Genomic DNA, 14,094 nt, shown 5'->3' on the forward strand with positions numbered 1-14,094 from the left:
AACAAATAGATACAAATAGAAATAGTTGATCTGAATATAGTAGCCCGGAGATGTCGAACAACATTATTTATAGTGCAGAAATAGGAGGATAGTTTCTGTAGCATTGAAAAGGAAATGACCAACAGCAATCTGTATAGTATGTTTGACGTAGGATAGTTCTAATTACAACCACAAACACGTGATATTTTCAGAATATCGGCCCAATCTAAAATCATACCAGCACAACGATATGAGAGCGTAACACATGAATTACACGCTATAAAGATTAAATAATTTCAGGCATATTTTAATTCCAAAATTAAATATACGTTTCAACAATATTTCCATGACTATAGTGAGTGAAACATTGCACGTGCGTCTGTTCAGCATTAACATAATTTTAACTAAAAACAGATTGACCAGTAACTGCCAAGGTTTTATGTCCGCACCGCACCAGCCGCCCGAGCCTCGCCCACGCCCATGCCCACGGCGGTTCGTCAATCCCTTTTTACCAACTTCACAAATGTTGTACATACGGTATATCATTTAAGTTGAGATCCTCTGCAACTACCCATATGGATTAAACACACAATTTCCTAGCATTATTAGTCATATTTTAACTCTTTTAATTGTAAATGAATAAAATGGGCCAAGCCCATAAATTCCAACAGTCCCTACATATAGCCGAATCATTGCCAGTAGAAAATTAAATATGGTGGAAATCATAAAACGGTTGTATATCTTTGTTTGACGATCGGAGATATCTAGCCACGCTATAAAAGGACTTATAACCGAGTGAGCCCGGCATAAGACAACTGCACAACTACAACCGTGGGCGTGTGATTTTTTCGGAAACAGTGAGCCTTTGAAGTTGCGTAAGCATATTGACATGATAGCTCCTAATGTACACTAATACGGAGTAGCAGTGAATTGGTGCATGTCATTTTACGACACACTCAGTATCACATGAAAACGAATCCTAAATATAAAAAAAACTCGAAATCTTTGTTGCTTTGGATAATTCTGCCGTGTGAAAACAGAATAATAACCACATCCTATCAACCTATGAGAATCTTTGTGCATATATGTTATCATTTTAACTTTCGCATCTGTTTAGAGTCACTCTCTTTCCCATACTTATACAACAACATGGATCTGGATACCAGATTAATGACCTATTATTAAATGGACATATATGATGGTAAGGTAAAAAAGAATAGTAAATTTTTTTTTGAAAAAGTATAAAAAGAACAGTAAATATATTTACTGCATTCGAATGTAACCTTATCACCCCATGCTCCACTGTATACCCATTTTACTCCGAGTTGAATCTAAAAAACATATTCTTTCGCCTTTAAATATGTGTGATGTTTAGTACTAATTATAATATTTTTGAACTAATTAATCTATCCCAATGGAGGGAGTATATTTAAAGTCAGAGCTCAGAGGGAGCCGGATACTAGGATTTTGATTCCTCGGCTCATAGGTGGAGCCGTGGAGCGGCGGAGGTGACTCAAAGGCAGAAGCACCAGTGCACCACTACTATAGAAGATAGAAAGTTCCCACATGTCCTTTTCACCTTTAGCAGCATGGTCCGCTGTCGACGGCCCCACGGTGGAGCCAGGAGCCCAGGATCCCGAATCCGTGGATTCTACTATGCTAGCGTATGGCATGCATGACAAGGGGGCCAGTGCTGCAAGATCCACAGCCACCTCGTGTGTTCTCCTTGGCAACCGGCCAATCCTCGCGCTGTACATGCAGCCCGGCGCAGCCGTGAACGGCGCATTCGTGTCCCGCCCGGCGCCCAACTCGCAGGGCTCTAGCTGTATAGTACAAGTACCGGATACCACTACAGTACAGCTCGTCTTGACACGGCAAAAGGCCTTGCAATTTGGAATACCCGCAACGTGTCGGCCAGAGCCGAGAGCTCGCAGGATTTCCGATCCATGGCGGTCTGCTCTGCTTGATCTCAGGGTTTCCTGGACGTACTCCTAGAAAACAACTAGCCCACGGTTAGGTTGTGATCAGTTCACTTCACCTGATGCTTGTATCCAAAATTATCGTCTACTGCCTGTTTAAGCTTTCCAGAAAGATTGAGTGCGTACCGGAACTGTGGATTTCACATTTTTTTTCACATGATGAAAAAAACTGTAAATTTCACTTTTTCGCACAAAAATAAAAGCTGTAAATTTCACATGGTGGAGCGCTCACGGAGGGACACCTCGATAGGAGACTGAAAGTTCGACAGCAACTGTTACCTAGCAATGAACTTGCCCTGTGCCTAACATTGATGTGAATGCCCGGCTATTTTAGCGCGCACTTGATCCCCCGACGCACGGTGCAGCTTGCCAACCTAATCCTCGAGCATATTATCTGCCACTGCTCGATAATCACCGTGTTCGGCTGGTGGGTAGGGCTCCAGCCCTACAGTAATTCCCTCTCACACCACTCCAGCTCCAGTCTCCAGCCACCAGCCAGGTAACAGTGTTTTTCTCTCACACCACTCCAGCTCCAGCCTCCAGCTCCAGCCTGCCGAATGCGGTGAATGTCGCGGGTTGATTTTGAAAGATTCACCTGCCACTGCCCTCATGCATGGCGTCATTATATTCTAGTAGGAAACAACAGCCGGCACCATCCTGAAGTTTCCTTTGCCTTTTTTCCAGTGTTACTTTTGTGTTTCTTTACAAGTTGCATGCGTGCGATAATTTCCCTTTTGCTGACTGATGATCTGCACTAGAACGAATGTTTATTTGCAGAAGACAAGGAAAAAAAATCCCCCAAGTTAACGATTGCTTAACTTAAAGCATGCCAGCTACTACCTTTGTGCTTGTGCGTTTCGCCTGCAACTCGTTGATACTGACTGCACAGTTTAGGAACATGGGATGAGAAAAGCCTCAAATGTTGGGCTAATTCTGATTGGCTGATGCCTGACGAATCGACGTCTTCAATTGCCACTGTGATCCGTGACGTTCTTTGTTCGGTCGAAACTCCGAAAGGATGCAAGCGCGCGTCATAGATTCTTTTGGTCTGCAATTATCTCAGCACCTGAAAATGAGGGGTAAAAGGAATCTCCATGTGTCCAGCAATGAAAGGTCTCAGTTGAAATGCAAATGAGATTCTGATTGTTTGAGATCTTCAACTTTGTTCATACGATCCTACTACTAATGGCATTAAATCTGAAATCACACGCAAATCGTGGGCATTTCGTTTTCACTAGCATAAGAATCCCTTGAGAAAATATCACTGCAAAACGTGGGCCCGTTCCCTGAGGTCGACCTTGCGCAAACTTCAGTACATCCAACAATTCCTTTCAAGGTCGCACAAGTTGCTATACATGAAAATCTGTATCGCATACTACATCCATATACTTTCCATTTTTTTTCTAATTATACTAATTTACTATATAAGGATAAAACTCGAGATATGGTAAACGTCGTAATTCCAGCGACAGCGATTCTTGTCTGATTAAATGACCAATTTAACGCCGCCCTAGTTACGGGATCGTGTTAAAAAGAAAGTTAATCCTGATTAAACATGGACATTGACAGCGATCCAGGCGGTGGAATCTGCACGCAATCCGAGGAGATTAGCGCATAGCGACGGCCCGGGACCAAAGATTCCATTGCCGCGCGTGACCTCAGTGCGCGTCCTTCGGATTCCAACTTGCGTGCTGGCTTGCATGGATTCCACAAGCACCAGTTGCTCCGGCCTCCGGTCTGCTGCGGCTACCGGCAGCCAATTGGAGCGGCTTATTACTCGTAGTGCTGGTCAATTTTGAATAGAGTATTTTGTGCTGAATAATTATTGTTAGATAATTTTGACGACAGAAGTATGTCGTCAACATACTTAATTGGATCCTATGGTTGGGTAAGTTCATGTGAAAACACACAGAGTAGGAGTAGATCTCATACACTGAGTCGCTATCTTGACTTGTTTTCCTTCAAGTACCGCCAATTCTCACTCAGGAATTCAGGATTCAGTCCACGGCACATGGGGTTCGAAGGCAAATGTTTGGTTAGGGCGTTAAGCTTGGTAGCACTATATAGTTCAACATTTACTAATAGGAAACATATCATGTGTAAACTAATTTTTTCGTGCAAACTGTGCAAACTCCAATCTCATGCCGCTAATTCAATCTTCATTACCATGTCTAATTTGACCCATTTATTTATTTATTTATTATAAATACCCCACATGCCGCAAAATGATGGTTTGAATTTTTTAAAAATGATTTGAAATTTTAAATCCCAAGTGGAGCCACCATTTCCAATCCCTTCCAACCCTGGATACAGCCGCGCAGATAGTCCACGCGCCGACTCAAGCCAACCCGAATACCTGTGAAGGTGACTCTCCCCAACTCCACTCGGAGCCCTAGCGCCGCCGCCGGCGTCTCCCGCCTCCAATACCGCTTGGTCCCCCTCCTTTCCCGTTCGGCGTCTCGCCGGAGGACGAAGGCAGTGGGGATCCATCATTTTTTCTAAGTTTCTCCAGTAGATCGAGTCATCTAGAATTAAAGTCTTCTAGGTTTGAATCTCTCCATGCCAAGTCTCTTGGTATTGGAGATTTATTTCCTCCTCCTCTCCGGTGACAGCAAGGGTGCAGGGTGGATTCGTCTTCTTCATGGCGGATTTGTTGAAGATGAGGGCGACACCGATGTCAACAACTTCATCGATTTAACGACATGGAGATTTGGTTTTCCGGGTGGTGACATCAAGGTGGAGATGATGCCGCCGTCATGGAATAATTTTCTCCGGTCTCTTCTCCGTTTTGTTGTGGTTAGATCTGACCACAATGAAGGACTAGGGAGAATATGCAGATCAGTCTTTCTTTTTCTTCGGTGGCAGAAAGAAGATGGAAGACACAAGAAAGAAGAAGTTTCTCCACTTCGTCTGCAGGAGTGTTGGCCGCCATTCGTTGGGGTTCTGTTCTCGAGTTTGTTGCCGGGTGTTTGCTTGTGCACGCCAAGTGTTTGCCTGTGCAGCCTTCTATACGAAGCGTCATATAGGTCTGGAGTTGAGAATTTAGACTATACAAGACTTTTAGATGATCATGTTGTATTCCAGCGTGCTTGTAACCTGATGATGTACTCAACTATGGTCTAATATATTTCTTCTTTCGTCTCAAAAAAAAAAGACTCACAAGCCAACAGCCGGCCGGATCGGACCAGGCCACAGCTACGCCGGCGGCGGCCGCTCCCGGACTCAAGATCTCAAAACTCACGCAGCGAAATCCTCCCTCGCGTCCGGAGAAGAAGAGAACGCGCGCCCTCTCGCCGTCGCGCCAGTCGCCACCCTCCCCGCCCGACCCCTATAAATACCCCACCCGACCATCCGGCAATCTCCATCCTCACATCATCCACCTCCGCAGAGCTTCACGCATTGCACGGGGAGCAGAGGAAACCATCTCCCAGACTCCCAGCGGCAGCGGCGGAGAAAGCTAGCGCCCAAACCCAATCCACCTAGCTAGCTAGCGAGATAGGCATGGCGCGCTGGGCCATTGCGATCCACGGCGGCGCGGGCGTGGACCCGAACCTGCCGGAGAGCCGCCAGGAAGGAGGCCAAGCGCGTGCTGGCGCGGTGCCTGCAGGCCGGCGTGGACATGCTGCGCGCGGGGGCCTCGGCGCTCGACGTCGTCGAGGCCGTGGTGCGCGAGCTCGAGACCGACCCCTTCTTCAACTCCGGCCGCGGCTCCGCGCTCACCCGCCGCGGCACCGTCGAGATGGAGGCCAGCATCATGGACGGCCGCGGCCGCCGCTGCGGCGCCGTGTCCGGCGTCTCCACCGTCAAGAACCCCGTCTCCCTGGCGCGCCGCGTCATGGACAAGTCGCCGCACTCGTACCTCGCCTTCGACGGCGCCGAGGAGTTCGCCCGCGAGCAGGTACGGTGGCCGCCCGCCGCCCCAACCAATCCCCCCGGATTAATCTCCCGTGCTCGTTACTGTTTCCAGCATGAATCGTGCATGGCCTCTATACCATGCAGAACCACCACTACTAATTAAGGAAATAATAATCACGGTTTAAGAGAAAATTAAGTTTTTTTTTACGACCTGGCGGGCGTAATGGCCGGACCGAAGAGAATGACGGATTAATAAACACGATCACGAGATTTTGTGAAAAAGGTAATAAAAAACACACTTTTTAGCTCGACACGTGTGGATGACGTGGGTGCAGGACGACCGGCTGCAAACATGTGTCCAGCTAGAACGTTTCCCCTGAGCGGCTGGGGCCGTGTCTCGCAACGTGAATCTTCGTTGGCCATGCACATCCAGCAAGAATCTATTTGTACAAAGCAACAGTCTGGTCATGCTTTTTAGCTAACAAACCGCCATGGCTAAAACTAGCAAAGTTGCATCACACTTTTTTTTCCCGGTTTGTTAGGAAATATGAGAAATCACTTGATAATGATTGTCTTTTTATTTGACACCTTGTTTCTTCTTGCAAGCATAATTTGATTAGCATGACACGGTCCATGCTTATCTAGCTTTAGGTGGTCTAATGGAAATGCATGTATAGGACAGAGATCTGTTTCGGTCAACAAGGCACGCAACTTTGCCTGATTGCATCTAGAAATTACCATGGAACGGAATCTTCTAGTTTCCCCTGTATAGCTGTTGTTACCACTAGGTTTTACTGCACCACTTGCCATCTGGTTTTCCAAATGTTCTAAATTAAATTAGCACTTATACCAACCAATATCTTTAGTCCCTTGATTTGAGCTCTGGCCTTTTGTTTGTGCGATACACCTGCGCTGCACGTGCCTGTCCCCCTCTCGTCCCCTGGTCTTCGGAGAAAGCTGTGGACCATATGCTACCTCTCTTCACATCACTGGAAAGCAACTGCGGTGTAATTTGTTCGCCGTTGCAAAAGAACCCGCCAAAAAAAATAGCTGGCCACTTCATAATTATTTTCGGCAAAGCACGATGTTGTTCTGTTTCTGAACATTAATTGCATTAATATTTTTTTTATTTTCTTTAGAAGTTAATTTGGTCAATACCGACAATAGTTCTGGACAATAGGATAAAAATTTTGCCAAGAAAACATTTGTCGCGTGATGTAGCCGCCTTGCACATGCCAACCCATACCATTTTCTCCCGCTTTTCCCCTAGTCTACAAGATTTGCAGGAAGCTTTGCTACGTTGTTTCCAGGCCATTCCAACTTAAACTTGTACTCCCATATCTAATTAAGCACTAGTACACCACAACAAAGCTTTTTAAAATCTCAGAGGTCAGATATTGTGCACCCCCACCAGCACCTATGCAAGTAAGCACAACTGCACAAAGCATACTCTGCTAAAGCAGGGGATGAGAGGAATCCTACCTTGTCGCATGCGGAAAACAGTATCTTTGGAGCTTGCATGTGCCTTTCTCAAGGCCTCGCATTCTCCTCACTTGAACAAAAGTGTGCTCTGCTGGCCTGCTACGCAACAGCTGGGGGGCGGCTTGCCGCAGTTCATGAACCTAGGATGGCTCCCGTGCACGGCCCTCCCTGCTAGGCTCTTGGCCTCACGCGCCATGGTTCTCTCTTCTGCTCGGAAATCATGAGCATGAAGAATCCAGGCAGGCTGCTGCCGGGACCAAGCACCACTTGCCCCTGTCCGTCTCGCGCCCGGGCCCGAATCTGTCGCCTCGGCGGTGGTCCACCGTGCCGTGCGCCCGTGCCCCAGCAACGAGATCCGATTCGTATCGAATCCTCCAGATCTTGCCTGCTCTCCTGGACTGTACCGAGAGAATAAGATGTTTTAAGCTACCGAAATGTTTCACGGATTAGTGAAACAGCCTTGTTGAAAATCTTAACCTAGTTTCTGATGTGAATTTGATGATGGTTTTGCTGCAGGGCCTTGAGACCGTGGACAACAGCTACTTCATCACCGAGGACAACGTCGGCATGCTCAAGCTCGCCAAGGAGGCCGGCAGCATCCTGGTCCGTTCGTCGCTCACTCGAATGGCCACTCATTTCAACTAAAAAAAAAAGAAATCAGCAGTGAGCTGACCGTTGTCTCTCCATCTCCCGCTGCAGTTCGACTACCGGATCCCGCTGGCCGGGACGGACACGTGCAGCGCGCTGGCCGGGGCGGACAACCACAAGGGCATGGTGATGAACGGCCTCCCCATCAGCATCTACGCGCCGGAGACGGTGGGGTGCGCGGCGGTTGACTCGAGCGGCTTCACCGCGGCGGCCACCTCCACGGGCGGGCTCATGAACAAGATGACGGGCCGCATCGGCGACTCGCCGCTCATCGGCTCCGGCACCTACGCCTGCGGCGCCTGCGCCGTGTCGTGCACGGGGGAGGGCGAGGCCATCATCCGCTCCACGCTGGCGCGGGACGTGGCCGCCGTCATGGAGTACAAGGACCTGCCGCTGCAGGAGGCCGTCGACTACTGCGTCAAGGAGCGCCTCGACGAGGGCTTCGCGGGCCTCATCGCCGTCTCCAGCACCGGCGAGGTCGCCTACGGGTTCAACTGCACCGGCATGTTCAGGGGATGCGCCACCGAGGACGGCTTCATGGAGGTCGGCATCTGGGAGTGAGCCAGCGGAGCGGAGCGGAGCTGGGCGTGCGTGCACACGTGGCCATCTTGCGATTGCCACGTGGGTAATCCTCCTTCTCAGTCAGGGTCGTGGGTATTGTGGCTTGCTTTAGTCGTAGTGATTGGAGATGGGATGAATAATGATGATCGTGATTGTGATGGTGATGGTTATTGCCCTGTGAAATAAAATTGTGAAAAGTTATATATTTCCTGATTCCTGATGAAATTTGAGCTGCTCGCTGTCTCTTGTGTCTGACCGTCTCGTGTTCCTTGTCAAGATTTTTTAGTTTGTTTTCTTGGTGTTCATGGAGGTATGGGCTTAGATTTACTTATGAGAAGGCCCAGCCCAACATTTCGCGTTCCAATTTTGTTGTGCCTGTAAGAGAGGCTTGTTAGCGTTCGAGGCCCAAGCACTAAACTATCCTAAACTGTTTAATGTTTTTGGAAGCTATCGATTGTCCTTTCTGGTTTCTGCTACGAAGCGGACACTGCAGAATGACGCTATGACCCTTGTCACGTTGTAACTTGAAAGTACCGATGCACTTGTGCTTATTCAAATTTGGTCTTCTCCTTCGTTCAGCCAGCGTTGGACCAAGGATGAAAAAACAACTTTTATTAAATACAACAGGCAGGACAGACCTACTGCTTTTTTTAAAAAAGTTGAAAAACCAACCGATCTATCAAAAATTAAGATGAGGGATAAGTGCAAGTTGGTTAGGAGTGACCTCATCCCTGAGGTGGCGAGGCAACGGGCAGTTTGGTACTTTTGGCTCAGTCTTCCGTCTTGGTCGTGCGTGTACTACTCGACTGATGTAGTGTGTTTGGTGACTGTACTTGTACGACCAACTTTAGAATCCATCATCAGGACGCCTGAAGCTGCAATGCGGCTGAAGAAGGTCCGCAACATTTTTCAGGAAACAGCAAGATGGCTCGGAACGAAGATTCGAGCAGTATTCATATTCTAGAGCCACTTGTGAGCTCATAGCCATCTCGGATCCATGTGATCGAGAGTCCAGAGTCCTGAGCGCACATACTCCCTCTCGGATCCATGTGATCGAGAGTCCAGAGTCCTGAGCGCACATACTCCCTCCGTTCTAAAATAATTACACATTTAAAATTTAAAATTTATTCTAAAAAAATTACTACTTTAACTTAATTGCCATAAAAGATAAGAGTATTTGAAGTTGTCTCACATAAAAGACAAGACAATATCTGAATTCTTCTGTCAAGACAGACAGTACTTGAATTCTTCTCACAAAAGGCAAAAAATATTTTTATATTTTCACATCATGTTTTGATTTGTGTGTTCAGTTTTAGGTCAGTCTCAGTGGGAGTTTTATGGACACAGATACCTAGACTGAAAACTAGGTAACTGTGCCATATAAGTTTTATGGTGATGAAACTCTCCCCACATCCCATAAAATTCCATCCTTCTCTCTCATTGTCATGTTAGTAAAATTGATGATATCTAATATCATAAAATTCTCCATAAAACTCTCACCGAGACGGACTTTAAATGTGCAAATATTATGAGATGGAGAAAGTAGCATATGATCCACAGCTTTCTGACGCCGGCACCACGACCAGCCGTCGGATTCCCGCCTTCCAACGGCTCGTGCAAGTTGGCACGAGATCCAATCGCTGCCCACCAGCAGCCCCGCATCGGGTGGCGCAGTGCCATCAATTCACGCCGTCAGTCCAGCCACCAACCGCACTCCTCGCGCGCCGCCGTGCCGTGGCCACTGTTTCCTTTTCCTCTCGCGCTAGCTGCGCCCACGGGACCCAAAGAGCCAAGAGGATCACATGCCCCGTCGCCGTCGCTTTGCCGTAAAGAAGGCTGGGCGGACGCGAGCCCTTTGCCAGAACAGGAACAGTGCGTTACCTCGGCACGGAGGAGCGGCCCAGCCGTGCGCGCTCGGCCCCACTGAGCCACCACCAACCGCGCTTTATTATTTTTTCATTTTTTTAAAAAATAAAGCGTAGCAACAGGTTGCAGGATCAAGGCCGTGCCGTCAGGCGATGAGCCATTCAGCCTTGAGACTTCCCACCCCCTTCGAGTGTTACTTCTTTAGCTCGTTGACTAGCATGCCAGCCTGATTGCGCCGAATACTAGCACAAATCTACGGGCCAAGCAAAACGCGATCCGTTCACCGGCGTACTAGAGATTAGACAAGAAGAAACGTTGCAGGACCGCTGCACTACGATCGTCGCACAAGAGCCGGATGTCCCAAGAGAATTCTGCAGCAGCACCCCGCCTACCGTGATAGTCCCCTGACAACGAGTTCCAACTTCCAAACATCAAACGCACACTAGTATACCTGATTCGATCTGTCATTTCGCCGGAAGCTCAACAAGTCACCAAATCGGGCTCGTCAAGGTAGGTTGGTGGGAGTTTACGCTCGTGAGCGCACACCAATTCGCCAATTCCCCCCAACCTCACTCACCTCCGGCACGCACCTCGCTATAAGTAAAAGACAAGCGCCGCGCCGCACCCCCACCCCCACCCGAAGGAACGCACCAAAACAAACCACTCGGAGCTCACCACCCCATTCCGTTCCCTGACCAAAACCCCCAAACCCCACCCCAGCCAAGCCGCCAAGCCCAAGCCCCCCCCCATGGCGGCGCCGACCCCGACCGCCGCCGCCGCCGCCACCACCCACCACCGCATCCTCCTCCCGTCCCCGTCCCCGTCCCCGCGCGGCGCCCTCGCGCCTGCCTTCCTCCGCCTGCCCCACCGCGAGCAGGCCCACGCCCGCGCCCAGCGCGCGCGCCTCCCCGCGCCCCTCGCGGCCGCGGCCTCCACCGCATCCCCCGAGGCGCCGGCCTCGGGGGCCGTCCCGGGGAAGCCCACGGTGCTCGTCGCCGAGAAGCTCGGCGCCGCGGGGCTCGCGCTGCTGCGCGAGTTCGCCAACGTCGACTGCTCCTACGGCCTCTCCCCCGAGGAGCTCCGCGCCAAGATCTCGCTCTGCGACGCGCTCATCGTCAGGTCCGGGACCAAGGTCGGCCGCGACGTCTTCGAGGCCTCCGGGGGCAGGCTCCGCGTCGTCGGCCGCGCGGGGGTCGGGATCGACAACGTCGACCTCGCCGCCGCCACCGAGCACGGCTGCCTCGTCGTCAACGCGCCCACCGCAAACACCGTCGCCGCCGCGGAGCATGGCATCGCGCTGCTCACCGCCATGGCGAGGAACATCGCGCAGGCCGACGCGTCCCTCAAGGCTGGTGAGTTCAGTCGGTGCACCCTCGATAGTCGAAAATGATGACTGTTTCGACACGATGCTGTCTATCATCTCTGAATTCTGTGGCGTAAAGCATTAACAAATCCTACTCGTCGCGTATGGACGCTAGGCTTCCAACCATCTAGTAGTATCGTGCGGGCATGTCATGCACGGTATCTTATCTGTTCAGTTGTCAACAATTGTGCAGGCATGTTCAGCTGTTTCCTGTTGCCAAAGTGGGGCGACGATTTTTTTTCTTCAAAACAAACTATAAACCCCACCATTTTGTTTTGTATTTCAAGTCAAATGCATTGAAAAAGTGATGCTATTGGATAACCAGGGAGATAATTAGATGATACCAAGTTTTTTACTTTCAATTTCTGTTACTCTTTCATAAACCCCAGCATTGACAGATAGGCTACATATTGCTGAAGTTGTAATTGTTTGTTGTTTCTCGCTTGAGACAAACCTTTTTGTGAATGGGCTTGGTAGAGTACAGAATTACAATAGTCCCTGTTGTTTGCCTCGCAGTCCTGTTCTTACAAGCTCACTTTCTGAATTGAATATCGTACAGGTAAATGGCTGCGCAACAAGTATGTTGGGGTATCTCTTGTGGGCAAAACTCTTGCTATTCTTGGATTCGGAAAGGTTGGGTCAGAAGTTGCACGTCGTGCTAAAGGTTTAGGAATGCACGTGGTTGCACACGATCCATATGCTTCAGCTGACCGGGCTCGTGCAATTGGAGTTGAGCTAGTCAGCATGGAAGAGGCCATGACAACTGCTGACTTCATCTCATTGCACATGCCTCTTACCCCTGCAACAAACAAGATGCTCAACGATGAGGCCTTCGCTAAGATGAAGAAGGGTGTTCGCATTATTAATGTTGCTCGCGGTGGTGTCATTGATGAAGAAGCTCTAGTCAGGGCTCTTGATTCAGGAATAGTAGCACAGGTTTGTTTGATTATCTTAAGTTACATCCTTTGTTTCATAATCTGATAAAATTCTTTGAGACGCATCTGAAATGCTGTCTCCCCAGAATCTTGCTTATATTTTTTTTAAATGACGCTGTACTAGGCTGCTCTTGATGTGTTCACTAAAGAGCCACCAGCACCTGATAACAAGCTGGTGCTGCACGAGAATGTTACTGTCACACCGCACCTGGGTGCCAGCACAGTGGAAGCACAGGTATGGTGAAATTAGCTCAGTAAAGTCCATTCTGGTCCTATTATAGCAATCAGTTTGCTGAACAAGTCAAATTTCATAGGAAGGAGTGGCTATTGAGATAGCTGAAGCTGTCATTGGAGCTCTGAAAGGGGAGCTTGCAGCTTCTGCAGTCAATGCTCCAATGGTTCCTGCTGAGGTATGAATCTTTTATTTTTTTCTCGTAATCCAACAAGGTTTCCTGACATCTGATATGACACTACATCTTTATGCTTCATGCAGGTACTGTCAGAGCTTGCACCTTTTGTTGTGCTTGCAGAAAAGCTTGGACGCCTTGCTGTTCAATTGGTTGCTGGCGGTGGCGGTATCAAGTCTGTTAAGGTGACCTATGCGTCTGCACGGGCTCCTGATGATCTTGACACAAGACTTCTCCGTGCAATGATCACCAAGGGGTTGATTGAACCAATATCCAGTGTTTTTGTCAACCTGGTAAATGCTGATTTCACCGCAAAGCAGAGGGGAGTTCGGATCACTGAGGAGAGAATCTTGTTGGATGGCTCACCTGAGACGCCTATTGAATACATTCAAGTTCATATCGCCAATGTCGAGTCCAAATTTCCCAGTGCCATATCCGAGACTGGAGAGATCACTGTAGAGGGGAGGGTGAAGGATGGTGTCCCTCATCTAACAAAGGTTGGAGCATTCCAGGTAGATGTGAGCTTGGAAGGAAGCCTGATCCTCTGCAGGCAGGTCGATCAGCCTGGCATGATCGGGGCAGTAGGAAGTGTCCTGGGTGAGGAGAATGTCAATGTCAGTTTCATGAGTGTTGGAAGAATCGCTCCTCGCAAGCATGCTGTCATGGCAATCGGGGTTGATGAAGAACCAAGCAAGAGCACGCTGGCAAAGATTGGGGAGATTCCTGCAATCGAAGAGTTTGTTTTCCTCAAGCTCTAGGCGCCAGATGTATGTTTGAAGTTGCAAGCATGGTGTGCAATTTTGATGTAGCTAGCAATCTAGAGGACGGATGGTTCTCGTTGGAATAAGCTTTTTAGGGGTATTTTTGTAGTGGTGCTCTTGAATTTGGTGCAGTATCGATGTGTCTTTTGAACGTGGTGTTTATCAATAAGAAGCTCTCTTCTGAATATTTGCTGGGTTTGCTCTGAACATGAACGCGATGTGCCTGTCTGTACTGTTTGGTGGTCTATGACTTGAGTC

General features: G+C 48.9%; 1 protein-coding gene, 1 long non-coding RNA gene and 1 pseudogene across 3 annotated transcripts; all 3 read left to right on the forward strand.

The window, feature by feature from the left end:
• The first annotated feature begins 2,323 nt into the window (after positions 1-2,323).
• LOC120643146 lies at positions 2,324-3,118 on the forward strand. Its single transcript, XR_005662862.1, has 2 exons — positions 2,324-2,457; positions 2,736-3,118. It is a non-coding gene; the product is annotated as an uncharacterized LOC120643146 (long non-coding RNA).
• A 2,188-nt stretch (positions 3,119-5,306) lies between these two features.
• Positions 5,307-8,729, forward strand: LOC120642000 (annotated as a pseudogene). The gene is made up of 3 exons (XR_005662484.1): positions 5,307-5,856; positions 7,812-7,898; positions 7,995-8,729. The product of XR_005662484.1 is annotated as a probable isoaspartyl peptidase/L-asparaginase 2 (transcript).
• Positions 8,730-11,005: 2,276 nt separating this feature from the next.
• Positions 11,006-14,083, forward strand: LOC120642002 (D-3-phosphoglycerate dehydrogenase 3, chloroplastic-like). The gene is made up of 5 exons (XM_039918371.1): positions 11,006-11,722; positions 12,293-12,669; positions 12,793-12,903; positions 12,983-13,078; positions 13,162-14,083. The coding sequence occupies exons 1-5, from the start codon at positions 11,119-11,121 to the stop codon at positions 13,831-13,833; spliced, it is 1,860 nt and encodes a 619-aa protein (XP_039774305.1). The 5' UTR covers positions 11,006-11,118; the 3' UTR covers positions 13,834-14,083.
• The last annotated feature ends 11 nt before the right edge of the window (positions 14,084-14,094 follow it).

The sequence above is a fragment of the Panicum virgatum genome, chromosome 7K (genome assembly GCF_016808335.1).
Source record: "Panicum virgatum strain AP13 chromosome 7K, P.virgatum_v5, whole genome shotgun sequence".
NCBI lineage: Eukaryota > Viridiplantae > Streptophyta > Magnoliopsida > Poales > Poaceae > Panicum > Panicum virgatum.

What these genes read in the sequence shown, in the direction of transcription:
- LOC120642002 (XM_039918371.1), top strand. Translation starts at nt 11,119, where the DNA reads ATGGCGGCGCCGACCCCGACCGCCGCCGCCGCCGCCACCACCCACCAC. An exon ending in CGACGCGTCCCTCAAGGCTG is followed by an intron (nt 11,723 to 12,292) that starts GTGAGTTCAGTC and finishes AATATCGTACAG; the next exon opens with GTAAATGGCTGCGCAACAAG. An exon ending in CCAGCACAGTGGAAGCACAG is followed by an intron (nt 12,904 to 12,982) that starts GTATGGTGAAAT and finishes CAAATTTCATAG; the next exon opens with GAAGGAGTGGCTATTGAGAT.